Consider the following 20,424-nt stretch of genomic DNA (forward strand, 5'->3'; position numbering starts at 1 on the left):
GCTATAGAAGAGCAACAGTTGACGGCGCTCCGGTTTCGCTCCCGCGAGTGAGCTTATCCGGGGTGCCGCTCGGGTATATAAAGTCGAGGGTCCTGGCCAAGAGAAAGCAGTCGAGCAGACGACTTTGCGGCTAACGTTAGTGTTACGGCAGCTGGCAAACGGCAAAGCTTCGCGTCCGTGTTTCCGTTACGGTTTAAATCGGTTTGGAAGTGGGTGCTGCAAAAGGGCAGTTCAATTTGTGAGGCAGTGCGAGTGTGGTCGATCCTTTTGTCGCGTTGCAAACGAACGAAACTCACTTAACAGTTGAGCCGCCCCCAGGACGACATCCACGATGCAGGCGGTGCTCCAATCTGCGCACAGCAGCAGGCGGCTAATGCTGTTGCTCTCCATGCTGCTCAATGCCGTAAGTCCTGGGGATTATATTTTCAATTTTAAAAACTGTAGCGCTATCAACATTTTTCGGTCTTTGGGTTTCGTGGACTGTGCTTCTGCCTTCTACTAAATTTATCTTTTATGTGTTGACGTGTGCGGTGGGCCGTGAATTTTGTCGAAATTCGTTTGAGGACTGCGTGTTTTCTCGACGAACGAAAATTGAAAACGCGATATTATCCTTAGAAATCTTTCATATTTATAAAAGCTAATTAAAGAGCTGACATGCTTCTTCTTCTTCTTGCATTTCTAACCCAAAGTTTAGCATGATTACATCTCACCATTGTTCAACGAAGTCTCCGCTTTTCATAACTTGTGCTGTCAGAATACGCAAACTTGTCTACAGCTTCTAAGCTCCAGTGGCTACAAAACGAACAAATTATTTCCATTTTTCAAGGACCCCGTTCACCACGCAGTAATTTATATTGGTACAGCCACGCCCATTCAGGCATAACTTTCCGCGGGTTGTTTTACTTTTGCAAGAGATACATCTGCGGTTGCAACCTCATCCTTCTGGTCAGAACGAGCACAACACGTTTACAGTGCAGTTATTCATATGGCATTCTCACTTTTCCTTTTGGTACATTCAACCATCTCTTGCGGAATAGCTGGCATTCCTTTTGTCCCTCACTGACATATGTATGTGACATTTCTTCATTTTTCATTTCCGCGGAACTTGGCATTTCCCAGAGAGCCTTTTATGATAACTGGCTGCAGGAAAGCCACCTTTAACTACATACCTAATCAAATTGTTTTTCTAGCTATAACAAAGAAAGAACTTTCATGTCGAGCATCTCTCCTCTGTTGTCTTTTACCAAACACAAATAAAATTACATAAAATATTATTGTTGACAGTTTTTGCACGGAAAAAGCCACGGGCTATGAAAGGCTTTGACGGTCAGGAGCGGAACTTTTCATTTTAGATAAAGTTAACAGTTTAGTTCCTCAAATACTTAAATATCCTTACGTCAGTAAATCCAGCAACGTCAGAGGAAACTGCAACGTCAATGACAACTATTGTACAACATGGTTCAATGTAAACTTGCTTATGATTTCGAAGTTGCATCGCTGCATTACAGACAATGAATCAGCACTTTAATGCATATCGATGCAAACAGTTGACGTTAAATGTATGACGACAATATGAAATGACAGAAACGCGTGAGTGTGCCTTAATCTGGCATCAGACTAGATATGTGCGATTTATGATATGACTCGTCATTGTCATATGCGCAACCCAATTTAACAAACAAGAAAATCAATAAAAATAAAAATTAATCTTTTCCATGGATATCGTATACGCACGGAAAAAGGCGAATAAATATTCAAATTTTTAGTACCTTTCACTTTTTTCAGACATTTATTTACAATATTGACATGGGCTCACTTGGGAGTTAGCAAGGATTAAATTTTGTCTGAAAAGTTTCTGATTGGCTTTTGATTAGCTGCCTTTGTATATTTATTTTCGTGGTCAGTAATTGCCAAATGCCCTCGTAACCATGATATGTACACTAAAGCTCTTCCACAGAGCTTGCCTACAAAGTGATTTGGAAAAAGTTACATGTGTGTTTCATTGCAATGACCATTATTGTTAATTGAGCCATTTCCACGCAGTGGACACAAATAAAACTGAATGGAAACCAGATGTAGGGCCAATAAAATTTCTGTAGTGTGGATACAAAAAAACGCAGAGGTACTAGAACGAAAAAGATAATAATACAATTTGGGATCAACATTAAATATCGTTTATAATATCTTCCTATCATAAAAGAGAGTATTTTCAACAGAAACATTTTTATCGTATAAAATGCGGAATGCAGTACCTTTTCCCTACTTACAAATTTCCCTTCGTAAATTACATACGCGCGTGGCTCCTGACTCCTTGTTCCAGCGTTTCAGACACTCTGAATTCCAGGCAAGGTCACAGCACTTAAGTTTTAATATTGCGCACAGTATTTATTTAGGTAAAAAAAGGCAAGCAATTACGCCATTGAAATGTGGGGAAACCAGGGAGCAAGACTGCCATAATAAAATTTGCTTGCGGCTGGGCTTAGGCCACATAAGCGCCTCAACGGGCATCACGGAAAAAAATTAAATCAGAGAATGTTATCGAGCTGGAGGAAAAGAAAACATTGCCCAGATTGTGGATGGCTCTTGGCCATTGCAGTTGTGCATAATCTCACGCCCAATTAGGCTAGGATAGCAATTTGAGTCAATCGATTGGCATCGTCCACTTTTATTTGATGTGTCCTGTCACCTTTCCACTTGATTGACTTTACGATTGTTTCAATTAGGATCTTGATACTTTTTCATTTCTCCCGTCCAAATACGGCTTTATACAAATGAAATATTATATGAATTGTAAGAATCAGAAATAAGCTACGAACTTAATTCACACGCACAATGATAAGCGAATTGCTATTATCCGCTTAATCGCCTGCTTAAGAGGAGGACTGACAGGGAGGATTAAACTGGGCTGGGTTCATATTTAATAGCTTGTAAGCCACAAATATTTTACATCTCTTTCTGTTAAAGTATGCAAAATAAGGAAACAACCCCCTAAATTTTAACGCAACACAGGCTGCCATAAATGGATTCCTCGGCTATAACAGCGCACGCAGCGCAACCGTCCCCACAATAGTGTTTTTACTTGTTTGTTTAGGAAATGCTGGTGACAAAAGCTTTTTCATGCGAACGCATTCTTTAAGTCACTACGCACAGTTTGGTGTTGCTTAATTTATAATTAATATTTCAAAAAAATGTAAGACATGAATAGGTGGTTTCCATTCGGTTTTATGCTTTTTTCAACGCTCCACCCTAATAATTGGTTTTGTTTTACTAAAATATATAGCCGTTTTTTAAAAATGTTATGCATACTATGTTTTGTAGATTAATAGCCCAAGGAATTTTATACTTCTAAGGCCAAGAACTATGAATAATGTTTGCTAGCTACATGCTAGTAAGAGTGAAATCCAAACGAATACAGTTGACTTAACAAACATCTCTAGGTTATTAATTCAAGTGCTAATAAGACAGAGGCTTTTAGAGGCTGTCAGCTCCTGCATGATATTAACGGACAGAGGCGCCGCCAGCCAGCACGTCCTGCAACACATCCTGTGCGTGCTTTCTTCCGCCTCACATTCTCTAGCAGGCAGATTATTAAATGCGGAAACCCTGTGTATTGGCTCACCCTCGCAATGCCGTCGGGACGGAAGACATCCACACACGCCGGAGCTGGCATTGAGCTCACATACTCATCCCTCCCAGATAACGACCAGCCAGCCTAGAATTATTCTTTCAGTTGAGCAACCACTTGGCGAACAAACTGCTCCGACCTGTCCTCGCCTGTCTGTGTGGACGCTTAGAAAAATAGTATGAACTCAGCTCAGCCGCTCCAGTAGGTTGCCTCTACACAGCCATGTATGAGCCTAATTAATATTCCGCGTTCGGCTGTTTTACGCATTTAACTTGAAAGGCCGATAAGTCAATGCTTTAGGCCGACGGGTATTCCTCGCGCTAGGACTTACCTTGGACAATTCTGGTTTTGGATTTCATCACTCCGGGTAGCCGTTCTTTTTAGTAATGGACTTCTGTAAGTAGGCAACAATAAATGTAATACGTCACCCACGTGGTCCAAAAAGCCATGCATCGTTTAGCTTTTCGAAAACGTATGAGCTCAAAATCCCAAGAAATTAGTGTCCTTCAATTGGAAAGTCCAAGTGTCAACGAATTTAAAGACCGATTAAGCTTACTTAATTGCAGCAATGAAGGGAGAGGCAATGCCGCATTCTTTGACAATCGATAAGCGTAAGAGCAAACTGAATGCAAAATCGATTCGAAATTGAAATTAAGACTATCAGGCTCTTTTATTTCCCTCGATTTTCCAGGCTATTCAGCCACGGTCCATTATTGTGAGTGCTACTGATGATGTCGCCAATGTGTCGCCGTGCGAAATGGAGTCCCTTATAAATCAACTGATGAGCCCCAGTCCCGAGTACCAGCTTCACGTAAGTCACCTGCTGCATCCCGTATTTATTCTTGATGTAAAGGATTTATTTGAGCCGTCGGAGGTAACATCTGCCCAGGCTTTGAATATAAATTGCTTTCCGCTGTTCCATTCCGCAAATTCCTCCTTTTACTCAGGCCTCCGCATTGCGCAATCAACTGAAAAACTTACTTCGGGAAAGACAGTTGGCCGTGGGCGAAGAACAGCCTTTGGGCGAGTACCCCGATTATCTGGAGGAGGACAAACGTTCGGTGGCCGCACTGGCCGCCCAAGGCCTCCTTAACGCTCCGAAGAGAAGCTTGGCCACTCTGGCTAAAAACGGGCAACTGCCCACGGCAGAGCCTGGAGAGGATTACGGCGACGCGGACTCCGGAGAACCGAGTGAACAGAAGCGCTACATCGGCTCCTTGGCCAGGGCCGGCGGATTGATGACATATGGAAAGCGCAACGTGGGCACCCTGGCCCGCGACTTCCAGCTGCCTATTCCCAACGGCAAGCGAAACATCGCAACTATGGCCCGTCTGCAGAGTGCTCCCTCCACCCACCGAGATCCAAAGCGCAATGTGGCCGCCGTCGCACGCTACAACTCGCAGCACGGTCACATCCAGCGTGCTGGGGCCGAGAAACGTAACCTGGGAGCTCTGAAGTCCTCGCCGGTCCACGGAGTGCAGCAGAAGCGCGAGGATGAAGAGATGCTGTTGCCCGCGGCCGCCCCCGACTACGCCGATCCCATGCAGAGCTACTGGTGGTACCCCAGCTACGCCGGGTACGCCGACCTCGACTGGAACGATTATCGCCGGGCAGAGAAGCGATTCCTAGGTGAGTACTCGACCCGTTCCTGGGAGCGCATGAAATCTCGCAGGTAATCCCTCCGGAAAAGGATTATTTTTGCATACATAATTTACCAGCACCTGCACATTAGCTAGCATCCATGCGGCACCGCCTTCTAGCACATTTTTGTACATATGTTTGTATTATTATTCCAAAAAGACACATCCAAGGATCCCGAATTGTTCGGCATCGAGCATGGCAACGATGCCACTACTGCAGAACCCGCAGACGAGGCGTATATGGAGTCGGATGCGGAGGCCGGGAGCGAGCAGTTGCCATCGCCGCAGAAGCGTCACATAGGCGCCGTTTATCGCTCCGGATTCCTGCCCAGTTACCGCTACCTGCGCAGCCCTGGGGGCAGTAGTGGTTTTGGCGGGGCCGGGGGGCGTTTTAGTCGCTCGGGACGTGACGCCAGGCAATTTGTATGAGTAAATGGCGATGGTTCGATGTGTGCTGCTTAATTATATTTTGTTTGTTTTCCTTGTTTCCTTTTTTGTGGAAATTGTGATTATTTTTCGGTTCAAGTTTTAATAATTGGCTTCGGAGATTATTCTCCGTCGTTAGCTGTGCCTGCCCCTTTAAAGCTGTAGAAAATTTGTTGTCACGATTCACAAGTAGCATGTTAGACGTCGTTGATGTTAAACGTACTGTTGTGATTTGTTGAATGCTTTGTGTTATTCCGGCGAGAAAACCTTCTGAGACTTTCTTGTTTCACTTCCCACTTCTTATCCAACCCACTAAATGTCTCTACAACAATAAAGCGTATTTCCGTTGGCATCCTAATGTAATATTTTCCATTCAAGCGGTCTTCGGAAATTGGATTTCCGAGTACATTTCACAACTTGTTTTGCACAGGATTTTACAAGCGGTCAATTTCCGGCACTTTGTTTGCGTTCTGTTGGCTTCTCAAACAAGCTGGTTAGGTTATATTGAATAAAATTTAGGTAGTCTTAGGAAGTTTAATAAGATTAATTCTAATTATTCTAAATTCTAAATTAATTCTAAAAACATGTACTTAGAGCGTGTAAACTCACGTCGAGTTCGTATTTACGATTCAGTCGAAAAGTATGCAACATACGCAGGACAAGGTTTTTACGCAGTCACGAATGTTTTAAACATTTATGTAGAGAAATACTACAAAACCAAAAACTTCAAATCATCGTGGAAATCAGCTGTTCTAAACACTTTTATACAAATTAATTTAAAATAAATTATTATCTTTGTTTGACTTAGTGGTGTTCTAACAATAGTTTTGCATTGGCATGTTTAAGATCATTGGCATGATGGTTTTTGGTTTTTTGTATCTTTGGTTCGTTTTGTTAAGTTCATTTCAATCTTCTACAACTTATTCTGTAGCGTAGCTGCGGCGGGAGTTTAATAAATGGACTGCATCGTGGACCTAGTAAATTGAGTGCAAGACTATTGTTATTCTTCATTATCGTAGAACTCTTTTACAAAGCCTGCATTCAGAAAAGTAGTAATTCGAGCGGTTTCCTTGCCCTATACAGGCCGGGTACTTCCACCAACACGAGCGACTGCGTCAACCCACCGCAGCCGTTTGTAAGCAGTGTTTCATACCTAACCAACCGATGATCAATTGGAGTGGTGCTGGCGTACGCGGTCGTCTGTCCAATTACTATGTGGATCCCGAGTCCTCATTAGCGCGCTTGCCGAGCCTGTCAAGTAACTCGCTGCCATCAGGACGCCCTCCGCGCCCGCTCCTGCGCTCAGGGGCTCCAGTCTATCCGCCCTTCCACACCTGGGGCACTCCGCCGCGTATCACAGCACTGCATCGACGAGAATTTCGACGCAACTCGCAAAATTACGAATACTAAATATCGACAATATACTCTTTATGCAAATAACGCGATACAGATTTCCTTAGTACAGAAGTCGGAAAATATACCTATACAGTGTATGTATTTAGTGTAAATCCCCCAAATGTAATGTCACACACTACACCTGCGAACCTTGCGACTACTAAGTCTAGCGCGTAAACCGGAGAGCTGTAGGATCTGTATGGCTATTGCTATAACTATCAAATATATTTATGAAACTGAAGTAACTGATATCAGTGCAAAGCATAAACACGATATATATCAAAGCAAATCATATCCTCTGTATAATTTAAATTCTTAAAAGAAGTTTTAAAATAGTGCTAGTGTGGTACCTTGCAAGAACTTGAACTTCATAAAATATCTTTATCCTTTATTGCTAACTTACTGATAACAGTTTAGATTGTTTTCCCTGGCGTCTTTTATGTGTAAATGACAATAACTGTTTCCACTAGGTAAAAGCTAAAAGTTGCCATCAACGATCACTGATATATGAAAGCGTTAACAAACTGCGTCAAAGACAATAAAACTAAAGAAAATCTCGATTTATATATATACTTATAAATATATTATACTTTAATGTATTCAAGACAATAAAAAAATATTGACAATAAAATATTGTGGGGTATTAATGTACTTCTTTATGAGTCATTTGGATTGATTTTAACTTTTTCAAATCATTGGAATAAAGCAAGATATCTATATCTCTGTGTGTAATAAAAAGTCTGATGTTGTCAATAATTAATTTAAACTATTATGAAAACCAAAGTATCTAAAAGTGAAAAATTAATCAATTAAATTATTACCAAGTATTTACTTCGATTATATACAAAACCTATAAAAGCTCGTACTTGCGGTAAAGCTCTCAGAAAAAATAGAGCTGATAATTTGTGGCCACTAACTGGCGATGAAAGTATCTGTATACAAATTACATATATCATATTAAATTAATGGAAATATATACACAAATATTACCTGTTTGTTCCCATAATACAATATATACCTGTGTTTTAATAACATTTATTAGTTTTAATCCTTAACAGGCAGCGTGTTACCCCCTATTAAGTAAAATTGCAGCAAGATCCTTCCGTTCATACGTAAGTACTGTTAAGCAGTGACATTATTAAAAATTAAAAATACATTTATAGGATCTCTATTTTGGGATTTGATATAATATATTATTTTACTAATTACTGAAATTTACATCGCCCCTACAACGCCTAACAGTACCATTTCATTGGTCGAATTTTCAGATACCCCGATGTACTAGGCTGAACAACATCTCAAAACTTAAGTAAATAAATATAGATTGTTAATTTAGTATCATGTTCATAATGCATGTATGGAAACGTTGCCAGCCTTAATGCTCCCCTAAAAGCCATGTAATGCACATGCAGCAAGCAAAGTAATCCTAAATTATAGCCAAGCCGATGTTTACCACACTCACGTTTGGGGGTATAAATAGTTGCCTAAGATTTACATGTGCCTCTGCTGATAATTGAAATGCATAAAACTAACGCGAAAATGTAATGATTCTCGGTCGTACAGCGACGTCGGCGATTCATTAAATCATGACCAGTACTTGGCCTGACCCTGCGTCGGCAGGGGGTGGCTGTAGGCGGAGGCCGGGTTCCCGTGAGCCGCTGCAGCGGCATAGTCATTGAGCTGGTGCTGGGCTACGTGGGCATTGTAGTTGGCGGCGGCGTGGTAGGCGGCCTGTGACCAGTTTGAGGGAGCCTCCAGCTTCGAGTAGTTGTCGCTGAGGTGTAGTGAGGGCGAGATCTTTGAGACACTGTCGGCGGTGAGCTTTGAGAAGTCGTCAATGGTCAGCTTGGAATAGTCTGCAAAAAGAGACAGGGAATAGGGGATTGATTAGTTGAGTAAGGGCTCATGGGTTTCCAAAAGAAATCTTCATGTATCTGTTGAATGTGTTATATGTTTTTAAGTCAACCCACCTTGATGGTAATAGTTTTGACTACCAAAGTGTCCCGGCTGAGCAAAGCCCCCGGGAAATCCGTGTTGAGCCGCACTTTGGACCAAATCGTAGCCACCCATCTGTGTGTGATGGTGTGCCGCTGCAGCAGCCGTTGCTGCGCTGTGGTGGGAGCTTGGTGCGTGTGCGGCGTGGTGAACTCCGTCGTTCATCCCAGCTCCAGTGGCAGTGGTTCCCGGCGCAGGACTGTAGCCCGCCATCGAACCAACTCCCAAAGGGCCGTAGCCAAGTGGTGCTGTCGCCCCACTGAGCCCAACACCCACGCCCACATTAGAGCTTCCACTGTTCATGGGCGAAAGCCCGGAGTTTGAGCCGCCAGAGTGCTTGCGAAGGCGTGCCCTGCGGTTGGAGAACCATACCTGGATACGGGCTTCGGTGAGGGCCGTGGTCTGAGCCAGCTCTTCCCGGGTGTAGACGTCCGGGTATTGGGTGCGGGAAAAGGCTCGCTCGAGTGCCTCTAGCTGCTCGGCGGTGAAGGTGGTGCGGGAGCGACGCTGCTTGCGTTTCAGCGGAATCCCAGGCTCCGATTCCGTGTCACTTATATCTGAGTCTCGCCCTGAAACGATGTGAAAAGGAATTCCGATATTTATTAAAACTAAAACTACTAACATTATGAACGCCTTGTAGGAAGCCACACAATTCTCCACGCCCATTGGTTCCCCCGAAACTAAATCGAATTCGGCGGTTTGATCTCCAGATTCAATGAATAGGGCCACCGACGTGGATCGTGTACCCCCAGATTGTCCCGTGGTCCATCTCCATGTGAATGGGAGTCGACGTTCACTGCGCGCCATTGCATATTAATTGAGACGTCAGGGAGCGCAACAAATCTGTCAAAGCCACCGACGATCCCACAGAAGGGAGAAATGCGGTAAGACGGGCTCTTTTGATCCAGCGGGTGGGGGCGTTGCCGCAGGCAGCTCGTAAAATTCATAGCATTGACAAGTGACACAATATATCACATTACACAAGAAGATGATCGGCAAGTTGTCAGCGGCCATGGAGGAGTGCGCCAATTAAGTTCGGCGTCTGTTTACGAAAGGGAAATGGGGAAAGCCGTCGTCATCGGCAATCGGGCTTGAAGCGCGGCGTGTGGCAGAGCGGTCTCACGGCCGTGCCATATTATTTTGAGAGCTCATTACACAATAAACTGCGTTTTCGAGGCGGGGCTCAGTTGCAGCCCTATTGGCCTAGGATCAAAGCGGAGGAGCGACCTCTTTTACTGGAATTATTCAACAAGATCACAAGCTCGTTTTTCAAAATAGAAATCATAAAATCCCGACTTCGCTGTGACTGTTCTTTTTACGTTTCCCGACGGTAAAGCGGAAGCGTTCATTGTCCTGAGTATATTCAAGAGTTCCTGTTGGCTGCTACCAATCGATGTATTTGGTTGATGCTAATCTTTTCCGGTCTATCAACTGGAATTATAAATGTATCCAACGATAAAAAAACTTCCTGTGCTATTCACCTTTGCTATTCATTTTCTTTTGTTTTTAGTAACCAGAATTATAACATTTAAATCACTAGATCTATCAGCAATAATCATAATTTTTTATTTATCCCGCCAAGAATCAAAATTGGATTGGCGAAAACTCCGTTTTCAAGCCTAAACTGTAAAAAATCTTTCGGCACGATTATAAGTTTTGTTGCTTAACTGGCCACACCCATAATCCTCTTGGTCAAAGCATCCGAAAAAAATTCGGCGCGCGGAACGCCCACTGTTTAGTTCGGCTTGAGGTCCAATAAAGAAATCGAAAAGTTCACATGCGTATTAAATTTAAACGAATGGATATGAATGATAAAATACAGAAGTCGGACTATTAATCTTTCAACACACGAAACAATAAAACTTAATTATACGAAATAGGGGGTCGGGCTTGTGCAGATGCAGAAGCCGTGGATGGATGCCAGGGCAAGAAGACAAAGCAAAGCGGCTAAGGGAAATAACACCGAGAAAGGTGGAAGGCAGAAAAATCAATTAGTTTTTAAATGTTAAACATTTTATTAATTTGTTGCTACTTGCCCATTAAAAGCGCCCGTATGCAAAAGGGAGCCGCCAGCACTGGCGGTCCAGGGGGAAACAATCCAGCACCGTTGAAGACAAAGCCTTTTTATTTTGGCACCAACACCGACAAAGGCTGGGCACCACTTTGGCTACTGTGGAGCTAAAGCTCTTTGACTTTTGGGATTTCTTTTCGGTGACTGGTCGACGCGGAAAACCGTTTGGGGCACTGGGCTTTGATAAATTGCTGTGGTTTCGTAATCCGAGCAGGTATTCCATCATTTTTGACGACGTTTAGGTTGTGTTTTCAAACAGCAGGTAGTACACGCACTTCAGGAACCAGGCCTTCTGTAGAATAGTTCGAATTGCTAGCGGTCATTTTCCCTACTGTTTTCTATTTATTTTTGGAGCCCAATCACCTTTCATGGGGAATTGCTGCGCAGCCTTTATCACAGTAAAGGCAAAGATCAATCTGCTCAGTTCCTTTTCTCTTTTTCTGGTAGATATGCGGAGGAGAGTGAAATCCCAGCACTGTCATCAATCAAGCACCCTGACACTGACCCCTGACTTAAATTGGTGCATCTAATGCATAGCAAAGCGTTATGTTATATGACCTGTAATTGAAAAGTCCGGTATGTGTGTGGGGGGGGGGGGGGGGGAGAGAGGTGCCCCGCGCTAGGCTGTCAGATGTCAGTTGGAGACGAGCGTTCTCTGTCGCCGAGCCACGATATCTTGACTTTAAGGCTTCGGACCATGCGACATTGACTTGGGCTCGGCCGAGGTAACCCACCCGTCTCAACTTTGCTCATTTTTGTTGGGCCGATTCCGGCGAATGTTATTTCTTAAGTCTTATGATTTGTGTCTTAAGATTCATGTCAGCAAAAGGATTACAGGAGCTTTAAAAGTAAGGAAGCTTATGTGCTCTGAGTTTACCATTCGCTGAGTCGCGTACAAAGGATGGAATGTGGCGCAACACAGCTTAATTGAAAACATATGTGTATGTACATAGATTCTGATTGAGAGGAAAATACAATAACTCATTTTTAATAAAAGTATAACCGCAATGAAATTGGTTTTAATGATAAAGCTTACTAAAAAAATATTTAAAATGTTGATAAACATATTTGAACGCACGATGTGGTAAAAGCAAATGGCTCCTAAAACTCTAAAATACTACATCTACCGAAATACACTAACCGATGTAGTTATACATTATTGAAACGTTGATCGACATATGTAGCTTCCCTACGTAAGTTACACAAGTTTACTGGTTTCGCTGCCTAATACTTCTTTTAACAGTAAAAGACACTTATTCAAGTAGCACCTCCACGGTAAACTGAGCCAACGCTTTTACAATCTATTATATACTATGTTCGAATTCAAATGACTACCCACTGATGCCCATTTAAACTAATTTACAAAGTCGGAGGGGCTGCTAAGCCATGGAACTACCACATGGGACTGATCCCAAACTTCGTCATAAGCCTAATCCGATGGCAGGGAAACGAAATCATGGATTCGAAGATGTTCAACAACTGAACAGAATTAAATGAAACTAATTTAAATAACAACGCATACAAACAGGTGATCAAAACAAAGTCCCACAGGAAAGAACGAAAGAGAAGAAGCGAAAGAATCAGAGAGCTGTAGAGGAAGCGGGACAGAGAAGGCGGTTAAAGTGTGATAATACGTTAATAAAATATTTTGTAACTCATCAACACGAACTACGGGCTCGGGGCGCAACAGTGCACCGAGGAGGCGGAAAACATACGATAGTCGGACCGAGAGAATTCGGGCCACAATGAGATCAAACAGAACGCTCCAGGACACCCTGGTGGGCATTAAAGAAGCCGCTCGAGATCGGTGCATTTGAAGTCAAACCGATGCTTTTGTTACGTTGACACTTTTTTCGGGCATGAACGATTTTAATGGGTTTTCGAGTTGAACAAATGAGCCAACCACTGGATGGATCTTCGGGCCATATGTGTGAGATAGGGTCAGCTCAGAATTCGACGGCGATGCTGCGGGTTAGAGACCGCACATGCAAGGATAGGGCATTTTTGCGCAATCACTGCCGAGTTACTGCGCTGAGTCGCCTCCCTCGTCGCGCAGTCATTTGTCATGTGACACTGCAGGATGCTCCTCTTCTGTGCCGTGCTCCCTCTGACATCCCGTTGCGAATCATTAGAGGAGGTGTGAACTCCCATAACAGGATCCTTGGGCGGCGTCCGTTTGTCTTCGTCCTTTGGCCCTTGCCATTTTGTATTTCTGCTTTTTGCAAATAATTGAACCTGTTTGTGTTTTGACTCGTCCAGGATCAGCCCTTGCTTGCTAGCCTCATTGTCTGGTCCGGATCTTTGGGTTGGGGGAATATTTGGTAAATATCGTTGTTCATTCCCACGGCGGTGGCCCTTGATGCCATTGTCCGGCCACTAATTGCCACAAGTGTTCCGCTCGGGTTTTCTTCTTTCGCCGTTGACTCCTTGTCGGTGTTTTGCCATTTGGGCTTATTGTATTGCCTCACTTTCTTTCTTTGAGTGGGTCGGTTTGCCCTCTGATCGCACTAAATAAAACAAATCGCACGCGTATTTATCAGTCAGGGTTTGGGATCCGAATCAGCTTGGCTATTGTCAGGCAGATAAGCGGAGGCGGTCCAAGCGTTTGGCGGTGTGTTTGTTGTGTTTCAAACAGGGCGTGGGGACTAATGTTTATCAAGCTGGAGAACTCTAAGAAGCCCAGAGGTACGGATTCCAAGTGATGACCATTCGTCGCCTCTTCTTTACGAAAGCCCCGGACTTTAATTAATTCAACTTAGTATGAGTACTCCGTCTTATCACTGTTTCTTTTGAAATAATACGATATAAATTGGTTTTTAGCTAAGGATTTCCATTGACATCTCTCGATTGCTATCAATGGGCTTAATAACAATTGTAGTTAACACATTTGCTTTGGTCGCATGTGCACGCACATATTTTCATCAAAAAGTATAGCACCACATTGTCACCTAACTTATTTCAGCAGCCACTATACAATTTCTCTTTTTTTTTTTTTTGCTTAATTTAGCTATTATTGGGTATTTTATAGATTTCCATCGATTTTTCGGTATTTGCGAGATCAAAGCGGGCCGCCGGTGAACACTGTCAGCGACACTACGGCTTTGTGGCCGGGGAAGCTCGAGACTCCGGATGGGTCTGGGAAAGAGACTGTGACTAGGGAAAGGGAGACGCGGACGTGGGCCAGAGTCACTTGTATAAATTGTTCAAAAACCAAATCAAACGAAATTATACGTGAAAAAAAAGATAAAGAAACATATTTAATAATGCATAATTTTATTTTAAGTCTGCAGGTGAGGGCCAGGAACCATTCAGTCGCCGGTGAAGAAGGCGTTGATTACAGGCAACGGCACCGACTTCGTTATCCCAAGTCCCAGATCCCAAAGATCTGGCCAGTTGCACTTTGGATGTGTCTTTGCCCAGTCCTTTCGATTGGGGATGTGATTGTTAGCTGGATGCTACTTCTCCCTGCCCGCCTATAATAAGGGTCCGCGGCACTGTGATGGAGATGGACTTGGGGCCGGGGGCCGGTGGGGGTCGAGGAATCAATGATGATGGGAGGGCGTTTGCTTATTATACGCTTCGACAACATAATGATAACCCTTATGGCACGGTTGTGTTGATTATGTTTAGTTATTTTTTTATGTTGGATGATTCCGGCCACATTTAAATAACACTGACATACAGGTGCTTCTCGGTGACTGTTAAATTAGAGGGCACAATTAAGCATTTATCAAATTCGGTATTCATTTTTATCTCGCTTTGGCATTTCTCCTGGGGATATTTTCGCATACTTTATCCCAAATAGAGTACAAACAACATGGAACACCAATTTTCTTCAAGGCCACACATTTGCAGTATTTTTCGTTTTCAGCTTGCAGGCATTCATGAAGGCAAGGTTTCCCTCTAGGCTATTGTGAGGCCTGGTTACTGTTTTTGTTGTGACAGTACGAGGTAAGAAAAAGGATGTCTTCCAGATCAACAAAGGAGAAAAGATGAGTACTTTAATGGAGTTCAAGATTCGGCCCTATATGAAAATTAGTATTTCAGTGCTGAAGGCAACTAACAAATTTTTTTGCCCAATTTCCTAACCGCATAAGCTCCCTGGCTGATCGACCACCTCTTTGACCCAGCCGGTCGTTTATCGAATGACTATGCACTTATAGCCTGATTATTGGCTCCGATCATGGAAAGGGGAACTACGAAATCTCTCTCAAGGCATTGAAACCAGGGTTATTAGCTGGGACCAGGTTGCGGCGATGGAATCTTGGAACTTGTGTACTTCTGATTCTAAGGTGTCATCATCTACACCTATTTCTGTTGTGTATGGCTAAAAAGTGATCGAGATCGTTATCGTATGGTCAGCCAGATCCATTGTAGTCTTTTCTTTCCCACTCCCATCGGCTTTTATTTAAGTTAAAGTCGCTAGTGCTAAGACGATCAAAGCAAAGGTGCCGACACCAGTTTCTTGATTTGAGCTACAAATGATTTGATGATGATTTTTCAAAATTATCAAATAAATGATCGGTGATTTTCACAGCAAGATGCCGGTACCCGTTCTCAAATTCGTAAGACTGTCTATCGCCTTAATCGTCTACCGTACTAATCTGGATTTCCTTACCTCCAAGAATTCCATTTATGGTATAGTCCTTCCGACCATCTTCGCTGCCGCGATCGCTTCCCCGCAATAAGCGACTGATCGACGATGTTGATGGTGGATCCGCAAAGCCCTCCTGCATCATCGAAAAAATAAAAAGTTATTCGATTATTCGGTTATTCCTTTGTGTTCGGCCTAAATAGTTTTGACAACGGTTTAGGGGAAAATAAATTATCCAATTTCAATTTAGATAAAGCCTGATAAGAAATTTTGGGTGCTACTGTTGACCTAAAGAATTTCCATCTCCCATTGTGGATTTGGGGCTTTGTGTTTCATGTAGCCGTCACTCCTTCCCCACGTTCTTTGATGGTAATCCAATTAGAGTTCATCCATAAGAGTTTATCTTTGACTATGTGCTCAACAGACGATTGTGTCGCGTGCTTTCTTAGAAGACGATACAACTGCAGATATTGTAAAAAATCGAGATTGCGAAGTATTGAAGTCGTTAATATGATCTATGCAAGCCAAATGAAGCTTTCGGCTTTAACTGCCAAGAAAAAGAGGCTTTAGTTTCCCCAAATTAAAATTCGGAGTTGAGCATACAAGTATTGGCGCTTTTAAGGCAGTTATATCCAAGCAACTATTTTGGAAGTTAACAGACCAAACGGCCCAACAACTATTTGTTTCCCATAGTTGTGAACTAAAAACTGACAGTTGGATTTACCATTAACTCTAGGTTCGCTCCCATCGCTGCACACGAAGCTCGACTGTGCAAGGTACCGTCGTCTCGGCAGCCAGACTCATAAGGTGAAGTACAGTGACCCAGCGGCGGAGGACTCGGCTCGCCTCAAATGGAGTGGCATGTGCCGCAAACATTTTCATGATTAATAATATTATTTTTCCACTAACGAAATTATCGCAGAGTGGAGGCATATCTCCGTGTCTCTAAGCTGCGGTTAATTCCCCGGCTAACAAAGGTGGCATAACTGGCACCTCATAGACAAGACGAGACAAGATATGACGCCAGGCTCGGAAACAGAAACTGACATTTTGTCCAGTCTTGAGTGTATGCTGGGAGTGCGGCCACCGTCCGGCTGGCTAACTGGTCTTGGACTTCTGGCTACTGGCTCATATTTCTATTGAATGTGTCATGAAAACAACAACAGAAAAATGTTTTGATTTTCAACTGGGTTGCGTTACTCGCGTTGGGTCTCCGGCTGGGGCCTACCAGTTGTTTGGCTGGAATGTGTGACGGCTTATCTCGGCGCAACTGACAACTGGATCCCAATCCCAATCCCAATCCCGATCTCGATCTCGGTCGAGCCCCCGACTGTGAGACACATTTTTTGCATCCGCCCGTGTTGTGGCTTACAATTTCAATTGAAATTTAATTAATTAGATGACAGTTGGATTGACACTTGACTGCGCTTTATACATGACCGATTCGTGTTGCGTTTTTGACTATATTATGTTTGGGCTCTTTCTAGTTTTTTAGTTTGACTGACTGATGCGCTCTGTTTTTTTAATAATTAAATTTCTTGGAATCTGGAACTTTGTCAGCGGGACATTTGATTATATTTGGTGACTGAAATTTTCATCAAGGAACGAGCCCCTGTGGAATTAAAAAGGAAGCCGAAGTTAAGAGCGCCTGTACATAACCAAGTCCAAAGTACAACATTTAAAATCTGAAATCCCGATCGTCGATAAGCCGCCACTAAGCGAGTCATATCAGGTAGGCATAGGGAGGGGTAATCGCGGTCAGGTATGAAATCAAGACACAAGAGATGCCTAAAGCATATTCTAATTAAGCGTGAAGCTCACCTGGAGGCAGTTTTTACGCCTACTGCCACGCAAAAGCGAGCGCACACAATATAAGGCCTATAACACCGAAAACAATCAAAATCCCGATCTAACGGTTTTTGTTATTGTGAGGTCATACAAAAACAGCAATGTGATTGCATATTTTTGTCATTCATAAAATTTTAAATGCAGTTTTTAATTTTTTATATTAATAAAGCACTAGTCCAGCACTCTTCCCATAAAAAAATAAGAAGATAGTAAGCTAAAAACTTAGTTTATTAAAAAACTACTTTTGCGAATTAAACCATCCTAAATTTCTTTCTGTGCATATTACACAGTGCGCATCTTTTGGATTTGGAATGAAGTGATGCCGACTCTGATCTATAGTCCGATCGTATCGATCGCCCGAATCCTAACGCCCCATAAAGTGTGGCTAATTGCGGTTTCAAATAAAGAGCGGGACGATGCCGCCAAAAGAGGCTGGCGCATGAATACACTAGTGCTTGTATTAATCCTAAACCCTACACTCCCTCCACCGTCGAGAAGTTTTGCCGAAAGGGAAAATCAACTTCAAGACGGCCGTCATCCATCCATGCAGGCGTGAATCGGTGGAGCTGGTCCGGCTAGTGGGCAGTATGCCGAAATCTTTTGCCAGACTTTTGGTCTCTGTGAATGAGTCATATTGGCGTAGGTTCAGTAATGAGCTGAAACACAATTTCCCCGTTGGACTTCGCTTTTGCCACATAAGGTGTGGGGAAGTGTGCTCATCTTTTAAGCTTAACGCAAATCTGAAGCAAAATAATATCGCAGTATTGGCAAAGGTGGCTAGGTTTGTAAGACGGCACATTAAAACAGAGAATAGATGACAAGGAATATGTCGTTAATTATAAATTTTGTTAATCTAATAAACGAAACGAACTTATATGCGAGCCATTTTAATGTTTTGATGTAGGACCGATTCTTTCACGCCTCAAAACCGGAAGCGAAGTCCCGACGGCGAAGAATCATATAAATATATTCTCGTATAGCACCTTTTCGCCTCAAGGACAAAACACAAACGATGCCGACAAGGAACACGACAGAAGCGGTGTCTTTATGGTTTAATTGATTTCTTAACGGTTTGGGTGGCAAGCGAAAATTTGTCGTCGCTGTTGTTCAACAATATTGTCAATGAGCGGGCAAGTTCAAACTGGGTCCTTGGTCAGTTTGGGCCATCTGTGCAGCTAGTCAGCCGACATATGCAAAAGGCCAGTAGGTGTCATAGGCAACGTGCCATAACAAAGCCAGCGGGCGGTACGAAACTGCCACGTGACTTTTCGGAAAACGGAAGTAAACTGATTCGCATTCGGTGCGTATTTTGACCCTCTTCTATCTGGACATATTGGCATGCGGTTAAGGCTACCGGCAGGTCCTGCAAATCCTCGCATCGTTTGTTTTGGTACATTTTATTGCTTCCTGCAACCTTGCAGGTGCATCTCGGTACTCACCTTTATCAGCTTTTCGCGTATTTCCCAGCTGAATATGCTGGGGTTTTCCTTTCGCAGCTCATCGATCCGCGTTTCAATTTCGGGAGAGGTCACCTTGGGCTTAGATCCACCTATTACGCCCGGTCTAATAGAACCCGTCTCCTGGTATCGGTTCAGAATCTTCGATACGCAGCCGTGAGACACGCGGAGCTGGCGCGATATTACACAAGGCCGCACTCCACTGGCCGCCATTTCCACGATCTTCAGTCGAATGTGATTGGGCAACGGACGTCCATTGATAAAGACGCCCCCAAGCTGATTTACCCGGCCTTGTCCTGTGGGCAAGTTAGATCAATTGGCATAAGCACTGATAAGTCAAATCATTTATTATTATTCATTAGTCAGTAGGAATCGTTCACTTCCTTCTGAACTTAACCTAATGTGTAGCTTAAAAGACATTATGGATTCTGTTCCTTAATTATAGTGTATACATATGTACCGTACTATCTTACGTGTAAGGAGTTCATGGGAATGTATTCTCTTCAGGCGTCGGAGGGAAATAGGGTTCAAATGTAAACAAGTCTAGGTCTCGCATGATTTCAAGGGGTAAGTTTTTTGAAATACACAGTATAAATGATATGATATATGTTGAAATTACTTACCTTGAAAGGGATACCCTGCGAAAAGGGGCCGCAACGAGTTCGCGCTGGACATATCCATGGTCCGAATGCAAAGAGCTTATAGCAATCGAGAATCTAAGCGACGCTGCACTCAAAAAACTTTCTTTATTTTCGGTAGGTTAGTGCATCCGAGTCGATACCATTGCACAATTATATTTGAAATGAGCTATGATCAGTAGGCTGTCGTTCCTTGTGGGAAATCACTTAAAGCTGGCCCAAAGGACCCACTTCATCACTACGACGGGCGGCTCCCGATTCCGACGGTACTTTGCAACTCTCAGTCCGGTGGTGAGAAGCGGGATTTTTCTTGGAATCACGCGCGCTTCAGCGATCAAACTGCACGAGACGTGCAAAGCAACTAAAGAGAAGCGCGAGCATAAATTAACGAGGGCCGGCCGGTCCGGGCGATGACTACGACTACTCCGCAGACGGGCAAACAATGAGATCGCTCCACAAACTGGTTTTCGCGCCGAACAACCACCGCCAGATGGAGACGCAGATGGAGATGCTGGCAGGAGGGAGAGTGAGAGCAGCTTTCGCGCCCGCCCTTTCGGTGGTTGCTGCCTACTGGAGCGCCACGACCAGGCACAATATGGCACCGATCAAAGCCTCACAGCCGAGCAGAGAAAGAGAGAGCCGGTAGTGAGCTGACCGCGCTTTAATCGAGGAATTGCCACGCCTCGAAAGACGTGATTGGCTGAGCTGGTTCAGGGCGGATCTGGGCTCAGCTCG

The 20,424-nt window shown here is 43.6% G+C and overlaps 2 protein-coding genes across 4 annotated transcripts, besides 1 other annotated feature; one reads left to right on the forward strand and one right to left on the reverse strand.

Moving 5' to 3' along the window:
- The first annotated feature begins 100 nt into the window (after window positions 1-100).
- Window positions 101-8,101, forward strand: Nplp1 (Neuropeptide-like precursor 1). 3 transcript variants are annotated; one of them, NM_001144288.2, is made up of 5 exons: window positions 101-403; window positions 4,317-4,436; window positions 4,573-5,254; window positions 5,426-5,688; window positions 6,775-8,101. In NM_001144288.2, exons 1-5 carry the CDS (start codon window positions 332-334, stop codon window positions 7,099-7,101), a joined length of 1,464 nt encoding a protein of 487 aa, NP_001137760.1. In that variant the 5' UTR covers window positions 101-331; the 3' UTR covers window positions 7,102-8,101. The 3 variants fall into 3 exon arrangements, with proteins under 3 accessions (NP_001137760.1, NP_001036570.1, NP_611993.1); NM_001043105.3 differs by having other exon boundaries at window positions 5,426-5,694; window positions 6,775-7,713; NM_138149.3 differs by lacking the exon at window positions 5,426-5,688 and having other exon boundaries at window positions 6,775-7,713.
- Window positions 8,102-8,106: 5 nt separating this feature from the next.
- Window positions 8,107-20,055, reverse strand: gsb-n (gooseberry-neuro). Its single transcript, NM_079138.2, has 5 exons — window positions 19,675-20,055; window positions 19,034-19,347; window positions 15,771-15,882; window positions 9,057-9,650; window positions 8,107-8,942 (listed from the first exon to the last, which is right to left on the reverse strand). The coding sequence occupies exons 1-5, from the start codon at window positions 19,730-19,732 to the stop codon at window positions 8,671-8,673; spliced, it is 1,350 nt and encodes a 449-aa protein (NP_523862.1). The 5' UTR covers window positions 19,733-20,055; the 3' UTR covers window positions 8,107-8,670.
- Window positions 19,403-19,578: a mobile genetic element.
- Window positions 20,056-20,424: the final 369 nt, after the last annotated feature.

This window comes from Drosophila melanogaster, chromosome 2R (genome assembly GCF_000001215.4).
Source record: "Drosophila melanogaster chromosome 2R".
Taxonomy (NCBI): domain Eukaryota; kingdom Metazoa; phylum Arthropoda; class Insecta; order Diptera; family Drosophilidae; genus Drosophila; species Drosophila melanogaster.

Bases quoted from the DNA above. Each gene is read 5' to 3' on its own strand.
- Nplp1 (NM_001144288.2), top strand. From the start codon at position 332: ATGCAGGCGGTGCTCCAATCTGCGCACAGCAGCAGGCGGCTAATGCTG. The intron at 4,437-4,572 runs GTAAGTCACCTG...CCTTTTACTCAG, and splicing joins GTCCCGAGTACCAGCTTCAC to GCCTCCGCATTGCGCAATCA. The intron at 5,255-5,425 runs GTGAGTACTCGA...TATTCCAAAAAG, and splicing joins GGCAGAGAAGCGATTCCTAG to ACACATCCAAGGATCCCGAA.
- gsb-n (NM_079138.2), bottom strand. From the start codon at position 19,732: ATGGATATGTCCAGCGCGAACTCGTTGCGGCCCCTTTTCGCAGGGTAT. The intron at 9,651-15,770 runs GTAAGGAAATCC...ACATCGTTTCAG, and splicing joins CATAAATGGAATTCTTGGAG to GGCGAGACTCAGATATAAGT. The intron at 8,943-9,056 runs GTGGGTTGACTT...CTCTTTTTGCAG, and splicing joins TCAAAACTATTACCATCAAG to ACTATTCCAAGCTGACCATT.